This window comes from Microtus ochrogaster, chromosome 8 (assembly GCF_000317375.1).
Source record: "Microtus ochrogaster isolate Prairie Vole_2 chromosome 8, MicOch1.0, whole genome shotgun sequence".
NCBI classification, from domain to species: Eukaryota; Metazoa; Chordata; class Mammalia; order Rodentia; family Cricetidae; genus Microtus; species Microtus ochrogaster.
In genome coordinates this window covers 50,140,098-50,153,773 of record NC_022015.1, presented here as the reverse complement: position 1 = coordinate 50,153,773, position 13,676 = coordinate 50,140,098, and the positions used below count along the sequence as shown (strand labels likewise).

General features: G+C 38.2%; 1 protein-coding gene across 1 annotated transcript in view; it reads right to left on the bottom strand.

Moving 5' to 3' along the window:
- Positions 1-1,700, bottom strand: part of Aldh1a1 (aldehyde dehydrogenase 1 family member A1) — a 37,290-nt gene extending 35,590 nt beyond the window's left edge. The window contains exon 1 of the mRNA XM_013348091.2: positions 1,562-1,700. Within this exon, the coding sequence (XP_013203545.1) occupies positions 1,562-1,627 (66 nt within the window). The 5' untranslated portion in view covers positions 1,628-1,700. The remainder of the gene's footprint in view (positions 1-1,561) is intronic.
- Positions 1,701-13,676: the final 11,976 nt, after the last annotated feature.

Genomic DNA, 13,676 nt, shown 5'->3' with positions numbered 1-13,676 from the left:
TCATAAAAAACAAACTAAGTAAAGAATGATAGGGCATCCCAACTACAAAATCTATTCCCAGCTGGGATCATGCAAACTAAACTCTTCGTCGTGATTAAACTGTAACAATATAAACAGTGTCAATGATACCAATCTTTGTGAAACACTGGGTATACAGATTTGACAAAAATTTCTTCCAAACAAGCAAAACTGGGTGAGGCAGGAAGATTGAAATATGTGGTTTGTACACAATTTGACATTTATAAGGGGTTAGAGCTTGTGGACTCTCTAGACTTTTGCACAAAAATGCAAAACAAAAAAAGAGAGGAAAAACAAAGCAAAACCAAAAAAACCCTAAATTGTACAGCATGTTCTTTCTTTGAAAAGTTTGTGAAAGCAAGCTTGTGCCATTCTACCTCCTAAGTCAGCCATAATCAAGGCTTGCTCCTCTTTGCAGACCTTGTCCTCAGAAAAAGCACATATAAGCCAGGCAGCTCCCACACTTGATGTGCTTAGAAAAATGCAAAGGCCGCTGTGTTTCAAAGTCACTCCTCCCAGTTCATGTATAAGGAAATAAATGCACAAAGTGGGTCACTTGGGCCCTTGTCATCTCTTTTAATACTCTTGGTTGGCTTTTTCTAATTCAGAAGTCAATATGACTCTCCCCAGAGTTAAACAGTACATACATCTCTCACTTTGTTCTTTGAATCATACCACACAGCTATTTTAAATAGCTTTTCTAGTGTGTGTGTGTGTGTGTGTGTGTGTGTGTGTGTGAGAGAGAGAGAGAGAGAGAGAGAGAGAGAGAGAGAGAGAGAGAGAGAGAGAGATTTCTTAATTTTGGGACCCTAGGATTTGACTGTGTGGTAGAAAAAATTAAGAGAGTCTTTCAGGACAACCACAGCCTGATCACTTTCTAACTCTCCCTGGCTGAAGTTTTTGAAGTCTTGTCTCTCTAAATATTTATCAGCTTATAATCACATGTGTTCTCCAAAAGTCTCCAACAATAACAAACTTTCCTGGAGAAATAAATAAGCAGAGTTTCTATCTCACAATAAACAAATAACTCAAGTCCATTTGGAGGTTTTGGCAACAGCTTCCATTAGACGCTCAGAGTTAAGTCCTCCAACATCAATACTCTGTTATCAAACATATGGTCATGTCATTTTGTTTTAGAGGGCTATGTCTCTTTTAGAAAGAGAGAAAGAAGGAAGGGAGGAAGCAAGGAAGGAAGAGAGGGAGGGAAGAAGGGAAGGAGGGAAAAAGCTGTTCCCACATGTCTGGCTTTTTTCTAGTAAGTTCCTCTGTCTGTCTCACCATAAGTGCTCACTGCACAGGGTTAATAGACCTGCTGCTCACTCTGGTTCACTGCACTCTGGCACAAGAACCATTCGCACAGAGCAAAATTCCTTTCCCTTGGATGTATGTCAAGATACAAACTTACGAGAAGTTGTCTGATATGGTCTAAAATTCACCACTGAATCAGGCCACTAGCTTTGCAAGCTTTTTGTCTTCCTGTTTGCAAAAAAAGCCCCAATTGACCATGCTTTAGTCAGGCGCCCACGGAAAGCCCTTGTCTTACCTTGGTATATTGAATCTTCAAATTGGCCAGCGGGGCAGGGATTTCAGGTTGTGCAGGGGAAGACATTGCTGGTTTGGCTCCTGGAACACAGGTGACAGGCTCAGCAATTTGGTTCTGTTAGGGCATTTGCTCCTTTTTATCTACATGCACTAAGGGTCATTTGCATATTAGGATATGATTGGATGGGCAGACTCAGTGCAGGGCAGAAAGAACACTACTCTCTTCGAACACCTAAGGCTGGCAGGGAGCCTTTGCCTTTAAATGTGAATCCTTAAGGAACCTGCACCTCAGCCCTGAAGTTCCATCTGGAGACTGCTCACTATTTACAGATGAATTAGTTTACAAAGCCAAACCTGTGCTGAGGGTGTGTGTGCAGCTGCTCCTGACGCTGGAAGCCATTTTTTTTTTTTCCCTTTGCCTGTTCATGCTTTGTTAGGTTATTATGTAACTTTTTCTTCTCTAACATTCTGGGTATCAAAGATTTTGAAATGGAGAAGAGTCTAAAACAACATCTGTTCTCCCTAGTGTCCAGAGGGCCATGAAGCTGCAGGACACCGCTGATAGCAAATCCATTCTTGTCCCAGAAGATCAGGGTGCTGTTAAAGAGAAACCCCACCTCTCTAGACTTAAAAAAATTCGGCAACCTCGTCTCATACCAGAATCCACAAATTGTCTATGTCTTTTCAATGGGAACAGAACGCTGTGACACTGTGAAGGACTTCTCAATCAGAGGTCACTGTCGCAGCCCCTCAAAGAGCGTTATGTCCAAGGCTTCTGTGAAAATTCGTTTAAAGCGAAAGTAGTGTCTGATTTGGGAAATGTCTACGCTTGTAAGTCATTACTCTAAGCAGTGTAGCAGGAAAGAATGTAAATATCACTCCCAAAGAGTTTGAATTCGGAATGGTTTGAGCGCAGAACGTCGTAAAGGACCATTTTGACCTCTAGTGTTTTCATTTTGAACACAATGCTTCTCTGTGTAGACGCTCCAGCACAAGATATGGAAGGAACTAGATAACATTCTTTGGATGCTCTGGTTATTAAGAATTAGCGATAACCTCTTTGTAGTAAAGTTGCCATCTCCCCTGCATGGCATGGGGACTTAGCTAGGGGCAGGAACAGGAGCTTGGGAACCTGTTTCTCTTGTGACCCTGACCCGAGCTTCTCCTTTGGTAAACAGGGAGTGGACTACAGCTTATGATCATAGAGCTCACAGGATAAGGCTGGAATCTCATTTCAGGCAAAGCATCCCCAGTTTGTTATCCCCCTTTCCATTTCTACCTTGACAACCATAAAATGATCCGCACATAGGCTGACGAGCGGCTTTGTGTCTCTGCGGGAGTAGTTACATTTGCAGAAGTTATGTTTAACCTTTTATTCAGCCTGGCATTGGAAGACTTTCCCTCATGGAACAGATAGGAAATATTTTCATCTACCTGGAACGTACTAATTCTGTTTCAATGTGTTCTATGCCAATTAAAATGAACAACAGATGACAAGAAAATAAAGGCACATTTTTAAAATTGGAATTGTGCATGTTAAAAAGGAGGCATCCAGATCCATGACACCGACCATCTCCCCAGGTTCAGCAGGTCCTTGAGTATCTGTTCATCTTGCTTGAATCTGGATCAGAACTTCTGTGTTCTTTAAATATTCTCTCTCTCTCTCTCTCTCTCTCTCTCTCTCTCTCTCTCCTTAGATTTTTATTTTGAAAAAATCGAACTGTTTTCTCTTGCATTAATGGTTTTTTGAGTTAAAGGCTCAATTGCTCAACAGCTATTACATAACACACAGAGTGGTGCTCAGGCCAAAGCCCAAACAGCTGTGTTTTGCAGAGTCACAGTTGTTTGTGGATTTGAAACTGGTTCATTTGGTGTCTAGAAGGGGAAAAACACAGGCTGCACAACATATTTGACATGCCATCCCCCTTACTCTCTGAATGGGCAACATCATTCATTGTATTTTCTTGGATAGTTATGTAATAATGTACTCTTCAAATCAAGCATTATACGGGTAGCTAAAGGGCACTTTGGAGACAGCTGCCGTGCCTACCCACTTAGTTTCCCAAGTATTTACTAAGCAGCGTATATGCACCAGCCATTCTTCAATCTTCAAAACAGACCAGCAGAACTGATCTTTTTTTCCCTGAAACCGCAAGCCTGATAGATGTATTTTGAAGGCTGAGTTTTTTAGAAATGTTCATTTCTCAGAATGGAATCACAAGTAAAAGATGCTTCTTTCCCTCTTTCATTTATAAGGGAAAAACTAGCTTTGGTAAGATGATGGGCACTAGGTAGGGCTACATCTCGACTAGTGTCACAGTTGGATATTTTCAACATATTCCAGAGCTAATGATTTAATGTGGTTTCCTCAGCAGAGAATATTCCATCATTTCTTTCTCTGTGGCAAGTTAAATTGCTCTATCATATACACCTACACATATACACATACTGGGGGAGAAAAAAATAATAGTTCTGTGATTGCCTCCAGCTCTTCACAAGACTGTTTTTTTTAACTTTTGTGTGTTTTTTTTTGCTTTTTTTTGGTTTTATTTTTAAACAAAAAATATTATGTGAAAGTGTAGGAGGGAGGTTGTGCATATGAGTACAGGTATTATAGTAGAACATAAGAGAGTGGCAGATCCCTTGGTGCTGGATGTTCAGTTGGTTGTGAGTCACCTAACATGGGAGTTCGGGATAGAGATCATGTCCTTTGCAAGAGCAGTGTGCACTGTTAGCCAATGAATCATCTCTCCAGTCTATAAGTCTGTTCTTAGCCCAAGAAATGTACCAACTACAACATCTGCCATCATTGAAACCAGTTTCATCAGACTGCACATCCGTCCATGGCTCCATTCAAGATGACTTCTGGATAAGATGACAATCTCTTCCTGACAGGAGTAGCTAAACCTTTTCCTAATATGAATAATTCAAATAAAATTGAGATCAGGTAATAAAAGTGAACTGAATGGTGAGATGAATGTTTCTTCAATTGACTGAAACTTTGCTTGCTCTCAAATGAACTGCTTAAATTCTAGCCCACAGTGACAAGCTGTGAGGAATTGGTGACTTCAGGATACAGTGGGCTGTGAAGGGGATCTGTGGTGCTAGGGAGTGATCCAGAGCCTCATGCACACTGAGAAAGCACACTCTGAGTGGCATCCAGTCCCTGCCTCTCTTGCTGATTTCTTCAATGTAAAGATCTAAAGGAAAGTAAGGATTCTGCCACCTAGACATTAATGCTCTCATACCTGACTGGGCCCAGCTCTGCTGGAGGACTTCTGACCTCCAGACCTTGGAGAAATATTTTTAGGTGTTTACAAGGTAACCAAGTTTCAGAATTTTGTTGCACTAACCTAAGGAGACTAAGATGAGTTTTTCTTTTTCTTTTTCACATTGTAGGGTTTCCAGATCTAGGATAGTTCAAGGGGGCTCTGAGTCTTGGTTAGATAGTTCCTGGGTCTCATGCCCCACCCCTCAAGCCACTCCTGCCTTCAGCATGGCTAAGTTAGCCCCATGGTAGATATGCTTTTTGATAACTATAATTTTGCCTGATACAATATCATCCTTGCTCATATTGAGGGTTGAGGTATAAATAATTGTAAAAAGTAGTCCTTGCTTACACGTGATTAATAAGCTGATCTTAATAGCATGAACTGAAAATTAAGTGCATGCATTTGTGGGTTGATTTCTATTCACTTACTATTCTCCATTTAGACATATTCCATCACCTCTGATTTCTCTGGCTTTTTACATACTCTGTCATTGCTTTCGTGTTTGTTTCATGCAACTAAGATATGACATGTAGCCCTGGCATTTGATGCAACTGGGGCACTTGCTGGATACTAAGTTCTCTAAAATTAACTGTGGATTAAAGACTTTATAAGATATGATCCTTGGTTCATAAGGTTTAGCTTGCCAACACAGCACTCGGTGTTTTATCTATACTTTCCACTTTGTTTCCTGATAGTGGAGAGCGAAAAATAAAACCACTGCACACATCTGTGAGGTCATCTGCTTGGAACTACTTTAAAATGTTTGGCAACTGATCTGCTTCATGCTTCCTACATTTGTGTCATGCATAGATTTCCCTTCAACCTGTTTATCATTTTACTAGACACAATTCTTCTTCTCCACTTGACTCAAAACTTAAATCACATTATTTCAGTCATTTGAGTGAAGTACTGAGTGCATGTGGCATCAGGCTTGAGTCCTAGAAAACAAGTGTTGGGTCCGAAATGAGATTTCAAGACCTGGTAGGAATAGTGATATTTTCCACTCCTTTATGACTTATCAAACTCTTTAATACTTAAATGTACAACTTACAGAATGTTTAAGAGCCTTGAAACTGCAAATCAATATGAGGGTATAAAATGAAAAAGGAAAACAACCACCACATGGACACAGAAGCCTGCCAGAGTTTCACGGCTTATTGTTCTCACATGGGATTGCTAACCCTTTTCTAGTCCTTCAAATTACCTCTACTCTAACCTCAAAGACATCCAGTTATTTAATCTCTGATTATGTCACTTGTCATTAATAAAATATCTGAAAATTTTTGCCAGGTGGCATGAGAAGTCCTTCCATCTATGTGTTACAAGCATTTCAGGCATAGAGATAGGTTCGTAAAGATTTGTTAGGTCTACAAATTTCACAGTGAAACATTTGAGTTCTTATCAATGCTGTGATCTTGGAGGGTCCGTCTAAGCTTCAGAATCATAAGCTTCTTTTGGGTCTTTCCCCCACCCAGATCATCGTGATACTGCAGGCCATTAACATTCCTGGATTTATTTCTTAGGTTCCTCTGCAATCTCCTGTCTGAACATATTGTGAACCAATCCCAGGCTGATTTTTTCAAAGGCCTTTGAGAGGAAAAATTAATCATCCCTGATTTAGGTACTACCTACAAATTAGAAAATGGGTGAGTGGAAAACTATGGTTAATATTTCCTAGGGACTGTAAACTTGTCAAACAATAATACTAGAAAGATTATATCAAAATAGATTATTTTAAGAATTACCTTTACAACAAAGGTTAGTTGAGTTTATGTAAGGACCAGGGAGCACAAAGTACATCTGATGAATGTTCATTTGCACTGCTGAACACTTAGCTAATAATTGACACTGGCAAACAGAGGTGGGATGACAAACCACAATACCACAATGCTTTTTATAGAGAGGCCAATGACTGCAGTAAGTGTAGGATACAGATGGTTTTCTGAAGGGCTTGATATTGTCTAACTCTTTCAAATATAATTTCTTTCTCAGAAAGTTCATTATAATATAGTTACTATTGATATCTATATGATTTTTTATCCTGTAATTTGACTGAATTTGTTTTTCATTGTGTTTGTGTGTGTGTGTGTACATCTGTGTGTATATACATGTGTGTGTGTGGTGTGTGTGTGTGAAGTCTTTATGTTTTGAAATTTACAAAACCATGTTACTCATAAATGATAATAATTTGACTTCTTTTTTTTAAAAGTCTTTGGTTTAGTTCTTTTGATGGTGCTCTGGATAAGATATTTTTTTTCTCAGAACCCTTGATGAAAGGACAAAGGAAATTTGAGTTCTTTGTCTTTGTCCAGTTGACTTGGAAAGTCCAGTTTCTGTGACTGGAAACTGCGTCAGAGGAGTGGAGGCTTTGGAAAACCAACTTTTCTGCCTGGGCTGTGGTTATCAGACCTTAGGCAGAGATGTCTGAGGTATTCTGTGTCCTCTTTTCCAACACTGTCTGATTTAGTTCTTTGCTGATCTTGGACATTTTCTTTCTGTGATAATATATCTTGATAAATTTGCTTGGCACAAGGCATCAACTTATGCAAGGCCTCTTGTTCCTAGATTGTTGTTGTTGTTGTTGTTTTTTTGTCTTCTTCATTTCTCACTACAGGTCCTTTCACCCAACCTCTTGCAGTTTTGGAGCCTTATTCCTGTGAGCTTGAGTCACTCTATATTAGATCTGGTTGGTAACTCAACTCATGTTCCTGAAGAATAGTAAGTACTCTTAAATACTGAGCCATCTCTCCAACCCCATGTTGGAAATCAACTAAAAACCAGTATGTAAAGTTGCATCCAGTGGTTGAAATTCAGCTTCAGTGTGTGTTATGTATACGACAGTTGGGTACGAACTGTCTCCCAGAAGTATGTGCAGTGAGCACTTAGTCTCTATGTGCTGACAATGTTTTGAAGTTTTTGAAAACTTCAGTAGGTTGAGTCTGACTGCAGGAAGTTCTGGAATGATCCCTGGTCTTCTCTCCTCTCTGTCTCAGAAGGTGAGGTATTTCCTTTGCCAGATTCCTGTGGCTATGTTGATATTCTCCCTCAGTGTCCAGAATCAATGAAACCAAGAACTTTGCTTTGAAATCTGAATCCATGTGCCAAAGTAAATAATTTCCTACCTTGATCTTTTTCTGTCAGATATGGATCACAGAGATAAGAAAAACTAATACAATGTTAATTCTGATATCTTGAAATTATGCATGATTAAAATGATATGATTTATCATCTATCTATCTATCTATCTATCATCTATCTATCATCTATCTATATCTATCTATCTATCTATCTATCTATCTATCTATCTATATCTATCTATCTATCTATCTATCTATCTATCTATCTATCTATCTATCTATCATCTATCTATTTACCTAATGTTTTTTCCTACATGACTCCAAAGGTATCACTGGAATGTTAAATGCTAAAAAAAAAAGTTTCAGATTTGATTCTGAATCTTGAGATGCTATTCCTGAGTATTTATTATATAATTGATAAGAGAGAGGCAGAGATTTGACTACAGCAGGAAAAGGCAAAGTTACCAGTGAAGGGACATGCTGTGCTACTTGATATAGATATGAATAATTTGCATTGGTATGGATCTTGCTTTATTGATATAAATTTAAGGTCAAACTTGTTATATTTGTATTTCTGCTCTTGGCTAAGGTATTGTGATTGTGTAGTTCATTTAAAATGTAATGTATAATTAGGAAATATAGGTTGTTAATGGATAATCATTGATAATAGTCAAGCTTATAGTCATTTAGTTAGATTTTCTAGATAAATAGAGAAATATTTCAGTTAGCTAGGCATTCTTCATATCTTTCAAATACTACAGAACATGGCATTTAAAATGTTTTAATAACTTAGGGCTTTTCATTACAGTGAGACACATCTCCTCCTGGCAGCACCAATCTACTTCAAGAGGAAGATGGGCATCGAAGAGGCTCTTTATGGAGTTGATTAGCCACTTGGACAAGATACTGCTCTTGCCTGGAGTGATGCATAAACTAGACATGAAGAACCCACAGAGAGATGACTGCTGAACTTGCCTAAAGGTGAGATGATCCTTTGGGGTTCCTGTTTCATGAAAGAGTCTGCAGAATGCATAAGAAAGTGACTGAACTGTCTTTAAAAATTTCCTGCTTCATGGAAAAGTCTGCTGAATACTATGGGCCTGTAGGCTAAAGATAGATACCCCAACAGTACAGAAAAACTTTGGGTGACTGTCCAGGCAGCGAGATGTCTCTGTCAATTCTAGAATTTCAGAAGTTGCTTATAATGTACTTCCAGTTTACATAGGTAATATTATAGCCTTCTGAAGTCTTTGATGGAGTTGAAGAATAAATAGATAGTTATAGTTATAGTTTTCCTTTGTTATGATAAAAGATAATATATATATAAATATTGTAACTGTAATTCTTGCTTGATAACTGTTTTGTTATATGTAATTTTACTATGTTAAAGTTAAAGCCTTACTTTTTGTTTAAACAGAAAGGGGGAAATGATATAGAAGTTTCTTCTGTTTGTGTGTTGCTTTCATTGGATAATGAATAAAGAAACTGCCTTGGCCTAGTTGATAGGGCAGAACTTAGGTAGGCGGAGAAGTCAGAACTGAATTCTGGGAGAAAGAAAACAGAGTTAGAGAGCTGCCATGGAGCTGCAAGGTCAGATATGTTAAATCTTTCCTGGTAAACCACCACCTCGTGGTGATATAGAGATTAATAGAAATGGGTTAAATCAAGATGTGAGAGTTAGACAATAAGAGGCTAGAGCCAATGGGCCAAGCAGTAATTTAATTAATACAATTTCTGTGTGATTATTTCCTGGAACAAACAGGAGGCCCTCTCTCCTTGTAACAGTTGATGTTCCAGCGTAGAAAACTAACTCCATGTAAAACCAGAAAGGGATTGAAAAGGAATTCTAGACACAAATATAGAGTTTAGCACAGCTAGTAGTATGCTGCAGAAAGTTTTTCCTGACTCAGCAGCATACCACAAAAAAAGCCACGTGGTTTTAAAACATGGTTTCTTGGGCTGTGCCAGCAGTGTGAACGCCAGCTATTAAGCATTTTAATGGCATTTGTGGGTCTGGGTGTTTCTGTGCCTACTCGGGGTTGGGAGGAAAATATCTGAGATCATGCTCATGGCTCAGCTCTTCCTGCCTGGGCAGACTGTGGGATCAGGCTTGGGCAGGTGGGAGAGCATGGCAGATTCCCGCCGCCATACAGAGATGTTTCCAGGCTGCACAGTGCTCTGTGTGGCAGATTTGACTGTAACTCAGATAAAAAGAGTTTATGTGCTGCACGCTCATTCTCAGAGTTAAAGTGCTGAGTGTGGCTCCTACCTGGCAGCCCCAGAGTTATCAGAAATGGTAGATCCACCATTTTGAAATTGGAGAGAGGTGGACCCAACATCCAGAGCAGCTGCAACCAAGCTGTTTAGCATTTTTAAAGCTCTTCAAGACAGTAGAGAATTAAAGACAATGCAATAAGACAGATTCAGACACAAAAGACCTCTAAATGGGTCATAGAGTTGAATAAATGTATGTAGGCTTGAGAGAGAAAAGATAAAGAGTATACAGAGTCATAAAGTAAAGTCAATGCTTAAAAAGGGTAAAGTCTTTAAAGAGACTGAGTACAGGTAATCATAGATTAAAGAAAGTAAAAAAAAAAAAAAGATAAGCCACGTAAAAAGGAAAAATTCACAGAGAGTCTGGATTTTGTAGCTACTCACGTTGAGACTGGTAGATGATGCCCAGAGCCGAGGAGCACCATGAGAAATGCTCTATACACTACAAAAAGCAAGGGCATAGGCACCACCCTAGAGGTCCTACAAAGAATAGACACTGATCACTGTTTTAATATCATGCACTGAATCTGATTTCAGACATCCGAGTTCCAAAAGTGTAGGTCTATGGTCATACTAATTGGAACACCACTGATATCATCAAAACTATAAAACAATATATTTGTGTTGCTGTAGGACAAGCTCTCTACAAGCACAGTAAAGTAACTCCCTGCTATTTGGAAGCTTGAGTTCAGAGACACCCAAATCACCCCCTGTTCCTGTTTCTGATGATGATGTGAATCATTCTTCACATCATTCACTTCATGATCCAAACTCTCAAAATTCAAACTAAACCCCAACAAAAGTCACACCTGTGTTAAGGTTTCCATAGGGCTGATTGACATGTCAAAACTTCATGAATATGGAGATTCCTAGTATAACTGAGCCACAGCCCAATTATCTTATGGGTCATTTATGGTCCCCCATAAAAGCCATTCCTTTGATGATTTCTATGTCTGACCTAACATTTTTGAGATTTTCATGTACCATCTTTCAAAATGAGTCAAACTAGCCATCTGCCATCCACCGACCCAAATCTCAGAATGTCGTCACATAGTTCTCAGACATAAAAGAGAGCTGGCCTACGTTGCTATAACCACCTACATGTGATGTGGGATTCCCCTTTGTATGTTTTGAATATGTTTTATTACTATTGGTTAATAAAGAAGACATTTTGGCCTGAGTTAGGCAGGAACACTAAACTGAATGTAGGGATAAAGAATGCAGAATCAGGGAGACACCATGTAGCTACTGAAGGAGAAAGACGCTGGAACTTTACCAGTAGGCCACAAACTCCTGGTGCTATATAGATTAATAGAAATGGATTAATTTAAGATACAAGAGTTACTTAATAAAGAGCCTGAATTGATAGGCTAAACAGTGTTGTAATTAATAGAGTTTCTATGTGATTATTTGGGTCTAGGCTGCTGGGAAATGGATGTGCAGTCTTCATTTACATGCATGATATACCCACCAATGTATTTGAAAAATAATTTGGTTTATTGCTATCTTTTTGTTCTATAAAAGTTTATGAAACCATTTCCATAGAGAAGCCTCTTATTTGGGGGCAAGCTGAATCCATGTTCCTAGGCCATGGTCACACACACTTAGTTCAAGGATAGACTCACATTTCCTTTGAAGTAAGAGCTGTTTCATGTTAATAGATATTGCTCCTCAGCATGGTTCATCTTGAGCTAAACAATCTACTGGCTTTGAACAAGGTATTGGCTTATATGATTAGCCTGTGTGCCTAATAAAGCATGTTTTCTTGGGAGGACATTCTTTCTGGGACCCAGATTTTCCTTTGATTTGGCAGAAGTTCAGTTTATTTATTCTGAATTGACTGAATACCATTTTATTTAATTGAATTACTTATGTTTGTTTCCAGATCTTTTCTTTGACAAAATCTTGACATTTGGTCCTGCCACCTTTTCGATATCTAATTCTATGTTTTCCTGTGACTTTTATTGCATATTGCAACCTTGCAATACATATAAGCTCTTGATCATAAAGATGCCAATGATAAGGAACTCTTGCTCCTACCAATTCTACAGGGTAGAGATGGCAATGGAAACTCCCTGAGAAGTGAAATCCAAGGCAGCAAGCCCTATCCCTGAATTGGAAGGAATCCTTTGTTCAGCCAGGAAAGTTGAGGTACACAAGGAGTACAACTGAGGCAGAGTAGGAGTAACAAATTTGGAGTGAGACCTAAGGGGAAATTTCTCTTAAGCAGGAAGCAAGTCTCCTCCCCAAACAAATCCTAATAGCTACCTTAGAGAAGACTGGGATTTGGGGGTGAAAATGGAAAATGGGTTGAAGAAATGAGGAAATATGTGGAGAATAATTGCCTTTTGATTTTCCAGCTGGTTTTATGATTGATAACTATGGTTGCTCAATGTGAATTGGAAAGAGTTGTCTATGTTTTGTATTCTCAAAATGGTTTTATAATACCAATTGTGCTTAATAAAATACAGTAGAGTATGTGCTCAACTATAGGTACTATGAAATAAAAATGAAGATCAAAAGCTGGCAACATACTTTTACCAGAATTTAAAGGCATTTAAGGAAACAAACTAAATAAAGTTATTAAAAAAACTAAACAATTTAACCATGATATGAAAAACAGTGTATAAGAAAAGTAATAAGAAATTTCTAGTATTCAAAAAAATTTGTTTTAGAAACTATTAGAAAGAGATGTGATTTGAGAAAAAATTAAGAAATTAATAAGGAAATTGTAAAATTTTGTCAAAATTAAGATGAATTCTGAAGAATTTGGCTTTTCAGTCCCCTACTCTCCTCTGACCTTGCTTCTTCTTTCGTAATCATCTCCTTCTACTGTTCTGGTAATGTCCAAGACGAGAAAACTCTTTATCAAATGAGTAACATAGCTGGTTTGAGATGATATCTAGGGGGGAAATAAATGACCCACAATATCTAGATTCCTTAAAAAACAATTACAATGAAATACTTTGAATTTACTAAAGAATTTCAAGTCAAGTGCTTGATATGAAAAATAAGATTTTTCTGACATTTATTTCAAATTCCCATTTGTGCAAATCCCACAGATGGGTTCATAAGGTCCTGTCTCCCCAGTGAATTACTGGCTACTAATGACTTTCAAGGAAGGATAGTCACTATTTTCCATTGTGTTGGCACCGGTGAGTACAACAAACTCTGATGAATATCCCAATCCCAAGGTCACATAGACATCCCTGATTAGAATCCATAGATCACCAAACAAACAAACAGAATACCACAAAGACATGAATGGAAGAAAAGGACTTGTAGGGAGGAATGGGGTTGATAGCGGTAGGAAAGAGATAAAGAAGGGTAGGGGTGAGAGTACCTAGGATGCCTTCTCTATAAGTATTGAAATTGTCAAAGATGAAATTTAATGGAAGTTAGGGATTTAACGGAAGTTAGGCGAGACTTTCAATTTGTTTTATTTATTTATTTATTTATTTATTTATTTATTTATTTATTTATTTATTTATTT